The sequence below is a fragment of the Pagrus major genome, chromosome 5, assembly GCF_040436345.1.
Source record: "Pagrus major chromosome 5, Pma_NU_1.0".
NCBI lineage: Eukaryota > Metazoa > Chordata > Actinopteri > Spariformes > Sparidae > Pagrus > Pagrus major.
Window position 1 is genome coordinate 34,959,016 of NC_133219.1, and position 14,723 is coordinate 34,973,738.

Below are 14,723 nucleotides of genomic sequence, written 5' to 3' on the forward strand. Positions count from 1 at the left end.
TAAGCAAAACACACCCAAATCTCTTGACTTACTTAACTGTTGTTGGTTCAGTTGAGTTGTGTGGGCAATGAAGATGTCAGTTATTCACAAGAAAGAAAATGTGTGAAATAACAAGGACAATATCTGTTTCTGCTGCATTTTGAAACTTTAGAACGCAGTGCAATAATAAGTAGCAAAGAGTACTCCCTGTAAAATCAACATGCAGACTAGCTGTGCCTATCGGTGTCTGTGCTTAATGCCAGGCAGGTTATAGGGCTTAACACTACCTTTTTAAAGTGGTCTGAACTTCTGCTCTTGATTGCATATAACACAACAATGTCACATTTATTGTTTTGTAAACACTTCTTTACAGTCACACATACTTACAGGTGGCAGCACTGTTCATTGTTATCAGGCCAAAGATAAAATATCATCCCTTGGTCTCTGAAAACATGCATTAATATATGGAATAATAGGGTTGCGACGCTGATGACATTTCCCCATCAACTTAATAGCTTGTGACCAAACTGGTGGTACCCAGTAAACCAGGCTTTTTTACAAGAGATACATTCACCATCTGTTGAGCATGTGTTAATGTATTGCTTATGTAAAGATTTTCTACAGCTGCAGCTTCACATTAAAAGCATTTAACAGGTGAAATATGAGTTGATGTAAGTAAACATGTCACAGCAGGTGCAATGTGTTCAGTGAGTTTATCATTCACCAGTATTGTTAAAAATGTGTCTATGGAGCAAAACAACAGTCATTTTCTGCATCTGTTGACAGCGGATCAGTTTTAAATATGTCAGGGAATCGTTTTATACAGTCTGTGGGAGTAATGAAACAAGAACCAGCTTCGGTTAGCTGTTAGATGAAAAGCTCCAGGCAACAGGCTAAACACATTCGACTTCTCACTGACGCATTAATGTTATCAGGTTCCTTATTAGCATTGGGTTTGAATCCAAAAATATTGCCAAATAGGCACTTTTGCTTTTGGCTTTGACAGCAAATCCTCTGCCATCATCTTGTGGTCAACTCTCCTTACTCTTGTCACATGGAGTAAAATGTGATTCCTGCGACTCTGTGCTGAAACTCTGCAGCTGCTGCTGTATGGAGCTGACACTTCCAGTTTGGAATAGCAGTATCCATCATCCATCTAAGTATTGATGTGAAAAACCAAAACAACGGCAAGTAATGAAACCTGTGTGTGCCAACTACCACGACAAGCCTAACACGGAAATAGATTGTCTTTTTTATTGTTTCAGTCTGAGTATGGATGATTGCATGTTAGTTCTTGTGTGTGTGTTTTCTCTTACCCTGTGTCTGTATGAGATGAAGTATCTTTGCAGTGACCTGTCTTGCCGTTTCCACATCCTTCAGCATGGCCTCTCCATTCATTCTCTCCAGTTGGCCCAGGAGCATCAGGACCCTGGAGTTACTGGGGACACTGGAAACACACACAAACCAAAACATTTTTATTTATTTATTTATTTACATTTTTGAAGACTTTACTGTTTGTTACAGGATAACTTAATTTATAAATGCATTCCTGTGTAGACAGTTGGAGAAAGGATAAAAAAAAAATGTCAAAAAGCTGCAAACACCGTACGTGGCAACCTGTCAGGATTTCTTGGTCCTTGTCCAAGATTATAAGAGAAGGGTGGATCAGTTTTATCACACAAATGAGTCAAAGTAGCTACCACTGGGTGACACTAGATAACAAGCATAAAGCAGCCACTCATATGCACGAATGCCCTAGTATGCCCACAGTGAGTCAGATTTGTCTCAGCCAAAAACAAATGAATAATAAACAACAACAAAAAAAAAGCTTTTTCTGTTATACAGTGCAGTTCTATAAAATTACTAAATTACAATCCATGTTTAGAAAACTGAGGCAGTCTCCTTGTGCTTCACTATTTTTGGGATGGTGACCCATCCCCCATTTATAACCTTAGCACAGAGGCGCCCAGCTGGAAACACAAGGTTAGAGGTCAGTTGTTGGTACAGCAACGGCAAACATGGGAGAGCGAATCAAAACTCTGTGATTGAACCCAGTGGAGCCGAAATTCTCATATGTCCTTATAAAGACACAGGGAGAAGAAATGCATGTGCTGAGACAGGGAACGAAAAAAAGTGGAAAAATTTAAAGAATGATGAAAAAGTGAAAAAAACACGACAGGAGAAGTAGTGCCTAAATAAACATGCTGCACATTGCACACCGTTTCTGCACTGCTTAATGATGAATGCTATTTGTGTGTTACGTTATTTTTAGTCATCATGACAAATTCATATAAAAGGGTTCAAGCAAGACAAACTAATTATCCGCTTTGCTGCACAAATATACTTTCTTTCACACATAAACAGTGCAACGGGAAGAACAACAGTGGGGACAGTGAAAAGGTAGAATAGTACAAGAACAGGATTACATCAAGGAGGGTAGAGGTAAGCTCTCAGTGAGACAGAGAGAACAGATGGTTGTGACAGAGCAGCTTTCACACAGACACAAGTACAAACATATCACAGCCTGCATGATTGTGTGTGTATGCATACAAATTTTCACGTGTTTGTCTCTAAACAGCAAAGCAACTCACCCTTTCTCTGTGGCCATTTTGGGTTTGTTCATTTTTACCACATCAACATCTCATGTCGTCTGCAGGAGAAAGAAAATAAAGACCTCACTGACCAAAAAGAAGACAAGCATCAACATCCTGTACAATGATTAAAAATGAGCGACATCAACCTTCGACCCATGTGCCAGAAGAGAGCCCACTGAACTCCCTCTGTTGTAATCTCAGGCTCTAGTTAGCCCTGTAACGATGCCAAAACCAGAAGACAACAAACCAAATTGCTCATAGCTGTGAATGTGTTCATTTAGCTCTGTGACAAACTAGTGCCCCAGTGACTGCTGGGATAACCTGCAGCAGATTGATGGCTCATATTAACTGAACCAGAACAGAAACTATCAGAGACGCAGGATCTCCTGACTGATTTTACACAAAACAAAAGGGGGCTGCCCTGCATGCTGCAGATCTCAAATGTCTGAAGACAAAGGACCTGTAAACATGGTTATATGAACACAAGGTTTGACAAAAGCAATATGAGTGTTCAGCTGCATGACATCTTAAAAATTGCACCAATAAAACACAATTCAGTTGAAATCCAGAAAAAGCTACAGTACACACAATATTGAGAAAGTCTTTTTAATCTAAAAACAAAAGTGGCTTTTCTAAAACTTGCAGCGTCAGACTGCAAAAGCCCACCACCATTTCTTACTAGACAGGTACAGACAGATAAATACCCTGAGGGTCGTGTCTTGATACGGGTTGAGGGGGAGAATGGAAGTAGCTATTCGTTCAGACCATAAACATATAATCTGTCTGAAGTTATCTCCAAAGCAATTGTGCCACTGACATGTCGCGGAGGTCAGCTTACACGGGACAGGTCCTTCCACATACCAGAATTAAAATTCCATTTTGATAACATACTGTCATAACTCCCGCCTGCTGGGAAATATAGGTTAGTCATAACGCTATTGTTAGCCAGGAAAACAGATCTGCAAGGCTATTTTACAAGATGCTTAGTTAGATAATCTAGCCTCCACTGCACCTGCTGTACTAGTCACTCATTAACGGCCGCCTGTCTGCGACAGCGGGCTAGCTAACAGAGAAGTATGCTAACAATAATGCTAAATTAAGCCCTCGGGCTTCGCTAGCTAACGCAATTGGCCTGTATAGTGCCAACAAGAACGATGATTTTACGAACCTGTATGGAAAAGGAACTGTTATCCCATGCAGGGAGGACCAATTCAAAGATAAGGGGGACTGCTACGGTGTGCTTGAGCGTTGCCTGAAACGCCCTGATGATGTTGTGATGAGACCACCAGCCCCCAACTGTCAGAGGGGCTGACGGCGGAACAACGCGAGACTACGATCCTCCGCGTGACTACAGGTACAACATTGACTTTTGAATTTCACGAGGGTGGAAAAATTCAAGAAGGAGCCAAGTGCACATTAATCTTCGTTAAAATATGTCATCAAGATGGATTTATAGCCGCGCTCGGCATGTTCAAAACGATGAACTGCTCATTACGACATAGGAAGACTACATTTCCCAGTCCACTCCCACCTGGGTTGACAGTGGCCTATGACGTTTAATTTATGCGCCGATCTATACAGTCTTTGAAGGGAGCTTTATTAGCTACATGGTCAATACACAATACTGAGGTACGTGCTGATTTACAACGAAAATGTGGCTTTCTGATAATAATATTTGTGTTTTGCGTACATGATTAAATTGAATAACCTGCTAACCGATGATAGTCAGGATTTATTCACACTGTGGGCAACATTAGCTTGTTAGCGCCCGGTTTTACAAGCTACTTTGACGTTGATGTTAGCTAGCTAACGTGTCCTATGCATCTCATATTTTTTAGTACCATGCATGAGTAACCAGAACTGACTTTACTGTTTTGTACGTTTTTGTAAACGGTACATATTTAGGTTAACTCAAATAAGCTGAACGACTGTTATTCTCGTGTTTTGTTTTTGGTTTTTTTTTTTTACATGTAACTGTTAGCTGAGTTCACTTTCAGTGAAATGCGTCAGTATCTTGTTTATGCCCTGATTATTGTATCTGTGTGTGATCAGGTTAAATCGATTTCATTATGCTATATTACACACATGTCACTGGCTGCAGTTATTTGCTTCTTAGCTCAGTTACTAAATTTCTATCAAAATGTTCTCAGCAACATCTGAGAGATGTGCTATATATCAGTTAAAGATGAATGAATCAGTCATTACAGAAATCCAGCATGTTCTTGGTTTGAATGTTGAGAATTTCCAGTGCACTCAAGGGTGCAATTTATACCTTTTTAAGGCTCTAATTTGAGCCTCTCATGTCATGTCTTGGTCACAGAGCATGATGTTAATCCTCTAATGATTCCCTACATCATAATACACCACATGTCCGGCTTTTCAGGAGTGGAGCTCAAGTTGGAAAAAGTACAAGTTAAAAGAACATCCAGCAAATAAATAGTTAAATGGCTAAATGGCTGTTTGCTCTCACATCATCACATCTGCATGTAAAATATGAATATCAATGAATACGTATTGCCTTTATATGTGATGTTTTTGAATGATGTTTAGATGCCATGGAAAGGGTATGAATGCAATTCCATATAAATGAGCCTTGAAAACATTATTACCATGGACGTCACATCCAGATCAAGCCTACACTTGTAACCTGACTGTACAGATTGCATGGTATTTTAAAAGCTTGATCAGCCAGCAGTGTTTGCAGACTGGTTTCTCCACTGAACATTCCAACGGTTAAAGGAATGTAGTAAATTATTGTGTGAATGTAAATGTCTGTTTTTCCAGTTCTTGATTGATAAACATGTAAAGAAAGCCAACTGTTTAACACTGGCAGCACTACGAGACCAGAGGGTCTAAAAAGGCTGACACGTGACTTAAGCCGACCATACAATGCTGGATTTTCACTTATAAATCATAAAATGTCAGGTTGACACGATCTGTTTCGCAATCAGGCCAAACTCATATTGTCATGAAATTGTGTCATGTTTTCTGCTGGTTACAAAATGTTTGGGGTGGCAGATATTTTGTAATATTCTGAACGCTTTGTCTTGGTTCTCTGTGTTTCTCTTTAGTAGTCACCATGGTGATGAAGTCAGCAGTTGAGGATGATGATGCTGGCTGGGGGCTGGGTATCCCAGAAAAGATGAAGAACAATGCCAACTGGGTTGACATTACACATGAATTCAAGGGTGCATGCAAAGGTACGGGCTCTGCTCTTGACTGCTTGCGTGTGGGAGTTGTATGTGTGCTGTTTAAAAAAGGAACTGACGTGTTCCTCTTCTTTCTCTTTCCTTGTCCTCATCCTTTATTCATGCAGAGTTGAATCTTGGAGAGTTGCTTCATGACAAACTGTGAGTAGGTCAAAATGCTTTTTGCAGACTCACACTTTAAAGGGTCAGTTCGCTCAATTTACCAAAAAACATTTTCTACTGACTGCTCGGTGACGAGATGAGTCAGCCTGCCAGCTGAAAAATTGATTCGCACAGACCTCAACAGAGAGTCTAGATACTGTTTCAGAGACTTCATAGCATTGACAAAATAGAGTAATTGCAGTGAAAGACCAAATCCTTGTAATTTCTTGGCATAAACATCTATTGATCAGTCCACAATTATCATCATCGGTAAAAATGAACCCTTTGTAAACACACATCCAAACCAGACAGTAATGTTATGTTTTTGTGGCAGGTTTGGTCTGTTTGAGGCCATGTCAGCCATAGAGATGATGGATCCTAAAATGGATGCAGGAATGATTGGAAACCAGGTCAACAGGAAAGTGCTCAACTTTGAACAAGCTATCAAGGTACAGAACCACTGACCTGACACTGACACACAATGCAATCAGTGAATTCTCAAGTGATAAGATAAAACGCCTAATTTTCTTGCTTTTAAATGTGAAACTCTGAATGCATTCTCTAATTTAATTAATATTGTTTAATTCAAACAGTTTGATTACCCACCTGGTTCTACATAATCTGTATGGCTCTCTTGTGTTGTCTTGTAGGAAGGTGCCATCAAGGTGAAAGATCTTAGTCTTCCTGAACTCATCGGCATCATAGACACATGTTTCTGCTGTTTGGTGAGTTTCAGTTTCTAATACATAAACATTGGATAGATTTGCATATGACTGACCTGTGAAGGGCAAATTTTCTCTTTTGATTAGCATCCCACCACATGCATGTCAAAGAGAGTGTACAGAGTCAGTCTGTTAATGGAGGTCACTGGATTCTCTGAACTTTTGCTGAATTTGAGCGTTTATCACTTCACTTGAAGATACAAAAATGGCAAATTTACATGTTTTTAATTTATACTTACACCTCACAGCTGTTTTATATATTCAGTCATCACTATGGCAAGTCAATCTCTAATGTTCACCAATCCTTTTTTCTTTTTTCCTGAACCCACAATCAACAACAAAACAAACCTGAATTAAAAATGGTGTTCTGACTTCATAGTCACTGAAGCCCTCTGAAATTTAGATCCACACCACTGCGGGATACCATTAGTCATGAGTGTATGTTTGTATTCCTATTCCTAGATCACATGGCTGGAGGGTCACTCCCTGGCACAGACTGTGTTCACCTGTCTTTACGTCCATAACCCCGACCTGATAGAGGAGCCGGCCCTCAAAGCCTTTGCCCTGGGCATCCTGAAGGTGTGTGACATTGCACGAGAGAAAGTCAACAAAGCTGCTGTGTTTGAGGAGGTAAGCAACTTTCCCTTGTCCTTCTGTCAGTCAGTGTGTGCCTGTTCTTGGTGTCATATTTATGTCTTAATGATGATTTATCTCATATTTGTCTGCAGGAGGATTTCCAGGCCATGACCTATGGCTTCAAGATGGCCAATAATGTCACAGACCTGCGGGTAACAGGTACTGCATTATGGGTCATTAAGTCTCCAGCTTCACGTATACTGTGAACAAGTGAGGCCGTTACAGATTCATACTGTTAGTTCAGAGGAACACGTGTAGCTGATGTCCTCTCTCTCTCTCCTACCAGGTATGCTGAAAGATGTGGAAGATGAGTTGCAGAGAAAAGTAAAGGTATTTGTTCTTGTCCAGTTTAAGCTTCAATCTTTAAAATATTAATAAAATACTGCTGATACATAAGCTGAGTATTACATTGTTTATTGGTTTCTCTGCTACTGCCTCAGAGCACACGCAGTCGACAGGGAGAGCAGCGAAACCCGGAGGTTGAGCTGGAGGTGAGTCAGGTCAATTCTGCATGTCTGTGGGGTTTTTACTGCAGATTTATTTGTTTTTGTTGGAGGCATGTTTTTGGAATATCTTTTTTAGACAATCTGAAAGCTAAACACAAGTTGCATATGACTCATGTGGTTTCAGTTTCAACATACAATACATCGGACTACAGGTATAAAATCAGATTATGTCACTGGTCTTCATTAATGAAGCCTAATATTATTTCAGCCACAAACTAAACCTTGAAGCCTCCTTCTCAACCTCTGCCTGTTATAATTTGTTTTCCATCCGTCTATCAGATTGTGGGACTTATATGACCTTTTGAGAGTCTACTCTGGAATTTCCAGCTGTTACAGTAATAATAATAAAGAACGAAATCCGACCCAAAAATGGACTGGGTGGTCGTAAAAAGACTAAAATTCCGCCTTTTGTGATTTCTTGTGCCTTGTGGAGCTTCAAAGACAAATTAGGAAGTATGTGTATTATTAGCTTTGTACACGTGAGCATGTTAAATGTTCCTACTCTTTGTTTTTCCAGCATCAGCAGTTTTTGGCACTCTTCAATAGAATCAAGTTCACGCGCCTTCTACTGACAGCACTGATCACCTTTACCAAGAAAGAGGTAATGAACAATCAGACAGGAAGTAATGACATCACATGTATTTTCAGATGTTCTTCTTTTAATTAAAGGGTTTTTTTGCACTTTAAGGCACTTGTTTGTTAAATTGGTAGTTATCTTCTTCATGTTCATGTGTGTGTTTGTTTATGGTTGTGTCTGTTTATCTTTTTAGACCAGCTCGGTTTGCGAGGCCCAAAAGCTTGTGGCTCAGGCAGCTGACCTCTTATCAGCTATTCATTCCAGTATTCAGCATGGCATCCAATCACAGAATGACACCACTAAAGGAGGTAAAACTAATAACCTTTTCATAGTGGACAAAAAGAACCACTAACATCTGGCTTTTGTCTTTAAAGCAGCTAAGAGGAACTTTCATTTTTTCGTCGAATCTAGCGGCCCCTGGAGGCCTTGAACCAAAACAAACTTTTAGTGCTGTGCTGTACTATCAGACGACGGAGCAGCTTCCTTCCTCAGGCTGTGAGACTCCTCAAGTCATCCTCAGAACTTGATTTTTATGGCTTACCTGATCTGTATAAATTGGAATCGATCAAGTGTCAGGCATTAAGTGTGACTATAATAACTGCGGAGAAATGGCCAATCTTCTAGCAGATGGTGTTGTTTGCTAATGCGGGTCATATGGAGTGTAAACTGAGACTGTTACATAACCAGCTGAAAACTCTTTGTGGTACAATCAACATTCACATCCCTGTAAAATGACGCTCCAGTTGTCACGGGTGTTTATCGGTTTCAGCTCTGAGCAGCTGTGATGGAAACATGACACCCTGGTGCACATGCTAATTTCTCCCCTTTTCGGGTGTGATGCTGTGACACTTTTTGAAGTTCGGAAGTACTTTTCCATCCGTCTCTGTTCAAGGAGAGAGACGGAAGGAAAGGATATAAAGGAACCACTTTAACATTGTCACCAGCCTCAATGTCAGTGCCCATATGCGGTGCATATGCATCTCTCAACAGAGATGAGAAAGAAGCAAGATGTGTCACTCCTCAGCCACTTCCATCATCAACTCTGGAAAAAGTGATGTGTATGGTTCATTATGTTATTGACTAAGACTTTCTAAAAACAAGTTTAATGTCTTCTGGATTTAGTCTGATGAGATATATGACCAGCTGCTTTCTACTGTTCCCTGTTTTTCTGGTGGGTTTGTGACTTTGAATGTGACACACAAGAAAAAGAAAAAGAAAGAGGCAAACTCGTCCACTAGCAATGGGAAAGAAGTCATTTGTCTATTTTTAGTAGGTTTACCCACATTTAAAAACCTGCACATGCGTGCTAATTTGGTGTAAAAATGGAATAACACACACAAATGCACTGACCTAGACACAGTAGTTTGACACAAACACCACAGCTGCTCAGTTTGGAAATTACTCAGAACAACTAAATTATGCATATATTATTCACATTTTTGCTCTCCAGCCAACCAGTTAAGTACTCATCATATGCTGCACACTAAATGTACCTTCTCCACCTCAGTGAATTTCCAGACACAGAGCTAAAAAAAACTTCAATTAATTTTTATCTTGCTTTATTACATTTAGCTGAGGCAGCCTCTAGGGGAAGATTACTTTATAATTACTAAATGTGACCCATGTTAACCTTTTTTTTACTCTGTGTATGCTGCAGACCATCCCATCATGATGGGCTTTGAGCCCCTGGTAAACCAGAGATTGCTGCCGCCCACCTTTCCTCGCTACGCCAAGATCATTAAGAGGGAGGACATGGTGGCCTACTTTGGCAAACTCATAGAACGCATCAAGACTGTGTGTGACGTGATCAACACCACCAACCTGCATGGCATACTGGTAAACACACAAGTCCAGATTGCTATTCCATTATGTTTATGCCCAAATTTGGTACATAATGTGGAATTTATATACCAAATTTTAAGTATCGCGCCAATGATGAAGGCATATGAATATTGTCTTTGTGCTCTTACCAGGACTTCTTCTGTGAGTTCAGTGAACAGTCTCCCTGTGTGCTCTCTAGATCTCTTCTTCAGGTAAGTTAATAATAATTGACATTTTGAATCTGAAATTCACTGCTTTGCTTCCCGTTTTTAGGAGTTTATATACATGTAAAAAACAATAAAACTTATGGAAGCGATAATATAATCTTAGTAAAAACACATCTGTTTGTAACCCAGTGTATGAGAACTAACCAGTTTGTCTTCCTACATCCAGACAACGTTTTTGATAGATAATAAGAAAGTGTTTGGGACCCACCTGATGCAAGACATGATTAAAGATGCTCTGAGATACTTCGTCAGCCCGCCTGTCCTCTCCTACAAGTAAGGTTAAACAATTAAACCCTCAACAGGTGAAAGATTTTAAGTTAAGCAATTATTTTGGGGTTGATTTTGAACCTTGTTTTGAGCTGTGTGTGTTTTTATAATATGCATACTCTCTTGAGTGAGCTTGTTTTGCCTGGAGATGCTGATTTTATGTGCGTCTGTCTCTCTCCAGGTGTTGTCTTTTCAACAACCACCAGGCCAAGGACTACATTGACTCCTTTGTTACGCACTGCTCCAGGGTATGTTACCTTTACTCTTCAGTATTATATACTCTAGCTCTGCTGCATTCTCATACCTCAGTCGCTCATCGAACTTTATGGGCTGCTTTCACTTGAGCATAAGTGTGTTTCAGTAGTTGAGTTAGAAGGTGAGGTGAATAGTTTAGGAGGAGAGATGTATAATTGCTGCCTCTAAGGAGAGTTTGTTCAGAGGCTATTTTTAGCTTCTGCTATTATAGGATTATTTTATATTTCAACACTGAGATAATGGGCTTGTCTATCATCATTGACATGAATAGGCATGTAGTGAAGCTGTGTGCTTATTTATGTCTCGTTAATTCCCCTTTCAGCCATTCTGCAGTCTGATCCAGATCCATGGACACAACCGGGCTCGACAGAGAGACAAGCTGGGTCACATTCTTGAAGAGTTTGCCACGCTGCAGGACGAGGTGAACTGCAGCTGTTTCCTTCTATTTGGCAATAATAGTTTTCTTTGAAGGAAGTTAAGAAATCATTCAGTTTCAACACCATTGACCTTTTTTCATCATTATTCTTCATCATTTATGCAAAATATAAACCCAGAACAAGTACAAAGCCAACTTCTTTGTGGTTTTCTTTCAACCACTCTGGGGGAAGTTGTGATCTTATCATTTGTAAACCAACTATTTTTTGCACTCTTCAGGCAGAGAAGGTGGATGCAGCCCTGCACAGCTTGCTGATGAAACTTGAGCCTCAGCGACAGCATCTAGCCTGTCTCGGCACCTGGATCCTCTATCATAACCTGAGGATCATGATCCAGTACCTGCTGAGTGGCTTTGAACTGGAGCTGTACAGCATGCATGAATACTACTACATCTACTGGTGAGAGCAAACGCATTGGTTTGTTACTGGCTCTAACCGGTAGGCACACACAATCAGATCCCTCTACAGGTGCACTTTGGTTCATCTGTGAATGAATATGAGTTTGTTTTTGACTGCAGGTACCTGTCAGAGTTCCTGTACGCATGGCTGATGTCCACTCTGAGCAGAGCCGACTCGTCTCAGATGGCAGAGGAGCGGATTCTGGAAGAGCAGCTGAAAGGACGCAGCAGCAAAAAGACCAAGAAGAAGAAAAAAGGTACGCTCGCTTTTAAACCAGTAGCTGCAAAGGGCAATGTTAACTGCTAATAAATGCATAATTAAGTTAATAATCACAGTAAGCTATTCATGTTAATAAAGCAACAACAAAGCTCAGTAAGGTTTTAACAATGACATTATAATCAGATGTGTTTTAATGCAGTCTTAAACAATTTAAGAAACTCATGAAGTCTTATAAACCCACAATAATGTCTCTACTGTATGATGCTATTTTTAAAACTTACATAGTCGTACAAATAATAATGTCAATAACGTCTTAAAAGGACTTATGAGGGCCTTATTACCTATTAACTATAACTTATTACAAGGACCTTAATATAAAAGCTTTACTGCTCATCTTACTAACGTCATGCTTTGGTTCCCCCTACAGTTCGTCCTCTCAGCAAGGAGATTACCATGAGTCAAGCATACCAGAACATGTGCGCTGGCATGTATAAGGTAGGACATCAGTATAACTTTGCTTCTGAGCCGTCTTCTCTCCTGTTTATTACTCGCACTGCAGCATTGTCCTTCCTCTCTGCCTCGTCAGACCATGGTAGCTCTGGATATGGACGGGAAGGTGCGTAAGCCTCAGTTTGAGTTGGACAGCGAGCAGGTTCGCTATGAGCATCGTTTCGCCCCCTTCAACAGCGTGGTCACACCCCCACCTGTGCACTACATCCAGTTCAAGGTACTAGAACAGAGTCTCCTCCACTCATTATATTTCTGTCATCACATTTTATCTTTTCCATTTTTCCTTTTTTTTCCCCTTTATCTCACTTGCTTTCCAATTTCCCTGCTCTCTTCCGTCACCTCCAGGAGATGTCCGATCTGAAGAAGTACAATCCTCCACCAGGCTCCGCTGACCTCTACATGGCTGCCAGCAAACACTTCCAGCAGGCCAAGCTCATCTTAGAAAATGTGCCCAGCCCAGACCCTGAGGTCAGGAAGTGTTAACTATTGTAAAATAAATGCCAGACCCATGTTTTAATGGATCCCAATGCTTTTCGCGCTAAGACCAGGCAGAGTAGTGGGTCTTATTCGAGGAAAGAAGTGGGATCCATAATGACATGCCAAACTCATTTAGTTTTTAATGTTAATAATCTATTCCTGAAAAGATTTTTTTTCATCTTCACCTGTGCTACTTGTTAAATCATTTCACAATATGTCATTTAAATAGTCTGTTTGTACCTTTTCTATTGTTCTCAACTATCAATAACCAGTTAATGATTTATTACAGGTTAACCGTATACTGAAGGTGGCCAAGCCTAACATTGTAGTCATGAAGCTCCTGGCTGGAGGGCACAAGAAGGAGACCAAGGTAACACAACAAAACACCTTGTTTTTGTGGAACCAGTTAAAAAAAGATTGTTCATTTTTATTAGATATAAAAGTTATTCTAATCTTGAGACAAGTGCTTTAAAAGTGGGTAATGCTTATATGGTGGTGTTTGATGGACATGCATTGTGAAAGGCTTATCTTAATGTTGGTTACAGTCTTTTGTGACAGCTGTTCCACATCGGGAAAACTTTGTTTGTTGGAGTAAAATGCCAAATTTGTGCATCCCCAGGTGCTCCCAGAATTTGACTTCTCAGCTCACAAGTACTTCCCTGTGGTCAAGATCATCTGATTCTGCTCTGCTGCACGAGTTGCTCCGAGTGAGTCATCATGAAGACCTTCAGCCATAAAGAACGTTCCTGCAGCTGAACAAGTGTGCAATGACCCTGATCCAGTCCATGTCTGAACAATCTGTCTGATACACCTAACTGTAAGGTTGTGTAAAGGTGTGTTTCATACACCCATTTTTTTTTTCCCACCTGAATGAAAGATGTGACACAAGAAACCAGACCAGAGAACTCACAACTGGACCTAAATGACAATATATCCACATCTGCATCCGTGTATGTTTGCTTTGCGTGTGTGTGTGCGTGTGAGAGTCGGACATAAGTCGAGGTGCTTTTGAGTAAAGAACTGGCTAATTAAAATTTTTATATGCTGCCTCCACAGCAGCTGTGATGACAATGGGTGCATATCATTCAAACATATGAAATATGCTTTCTATGTATTTATGTGCTCATCTGAATGAAAATGTTGAGCCTGAAAAGACTACAGTATCGTGTCATACCTCGTACAGCACCAGTTTCATGTGTTAGAGATCTTGAATTCACAACTTTACAGGAAGGGTACTGTAGAGATACTTTCCAGGCCTGTGAACCGTCTGCACTGCTTTAAATCAATACTACCAGCAACTCGAGAGGACTGAAAAGCTACAGCCGTCACAAGAACACAATAAAATGTCTTTCCTGTGGTATTATTATTCTGTCGTTGAATTAATTACATTTTCAGACAATAAAAAAAATGTTTAGGGCACAAAAATCTAAGGTGAAAAAACATCTTTTTATATTTGTATATTTTGGTTTACCAACTGCAACTTACTGTGTTGTGGTGTGTATTAAAAACACTGCTTAAAGTATGGAAGCCCATAGGGGACAATATTACAATAATGTAAATTTGGGAATGTAATTCCACAATTAAATTATAATTTTCCACATATGTAGGTAATATTTGAGTATAAAATAAAATGAAAATGCAATAATCCAATAAGCATTTTCATTCTCATAACTCATCCACATACTTGTGAATAATTGTTTTATGTTACTATTACTCCCCTTTATAGTGTTCAGTGTGTATTTGGAAAGGT

General features: G+C 40.0%; 2 protein-coding genes across 2 annotated transcripts in view; one reads left to right on the forward strand and one right to left on the reverse strand.

The window, feature by feature from the left end:
• The window catches only part of agtpbp1 (ATP/GTP binding carboxypeptidase 1), a 30,825-nt gene extending 26,957 nt beyond the window's left edge, over window positions 1-3,868 (reverse strand). The window contains exons 1-3 of the mRNA XM_073465829.1: window positions 3,742-3,868; window positions 2,571-2,629; window positions 1,296-1,426 (exon numbers count right to left, since the gene is read on the reverse strand). Of these exons, the coding sequence (XP_073321930.1) occupies window positions 1,296-1,426; window positions 2,571-2,602 (163 nt within the window). The 5' untranslated portion in view covers window positions 2,603-2,629; window positions 3,742-3,868. The remainder of the gene's footprint in view (window positions 1-1,295; window positions 1,427-2,570; window positions 2,630-3,741) is intronic.
• Window positions 3,869-4,108: 240 nt separating this feature from the next.
• naa35 (N-alpha-acetyltransferase 35, NatC auxiliary subunit) lies at window positions 4,109-14,339 on the forward strand. Its single transcript, XM_073465567.1, has 23 exons — window positions 4,109-4,202; window positions 5,645-5,773; window positions 5,890-5,923; window positions 6,258-6,372; window positions 6,574-6,648; window positions 7,108-7,275; window positions 7,374-7,440; window positions 7,568-7,611; window positions 7,722-7,772; window positions 8,305-8,388; window positions 8,558-8,672; window positions 10,022-10,200; window positions 10,338-10,397; window positions 10,579-10,685; window positions 10,861-10,927; window positions 11,257-11,355; window positions 11,589-11,767; window positions 11,887-12,023; window positions 12,414-12,481; window positions 12,573-12,713; window positions 12,842-12,964; window positions 13,263-13,343; window positions 13,593-14,339. Exons 2-23 carry the CDS (start codon window positions 5,653-5,655, stop codon window positions 13,650-13,652), a joined length of 2,175 nt encoding a protein of 724 aa, XP_073321668.1. The 5' UTR covers window positions 4,109-4,202; window positions 5,645-5,652; the 3' UTR covers window positions 13,653-14,339.
• The last annotated feature ends 384 nt before the right edge of the window (window positions 14,340-14,723 follow it).

Coding starts and splice junctions, on each gene's coding strand:
- naa35 (XM_073465567.1), top strand. CDS start 5,653: ATGGTGATGAAGTCAGCAGTTGAGGATGATGATGCTGGCTGGGGGCTG. Junction 8,389..8,557: donor TCACCTTTACCAAGAAAGAG/GTAATGAACAAT, acceptor TTATCTTTTTAG/ACCAGCTCGGTTTGCGAGGC. Junction 12,482..12,572: donor TGTGCGCTGGCATGTATAAG/GTAGGACATCAG, acceptor CTGCCTCGTCAG/ACCATGGTAGCTCTGGATAT.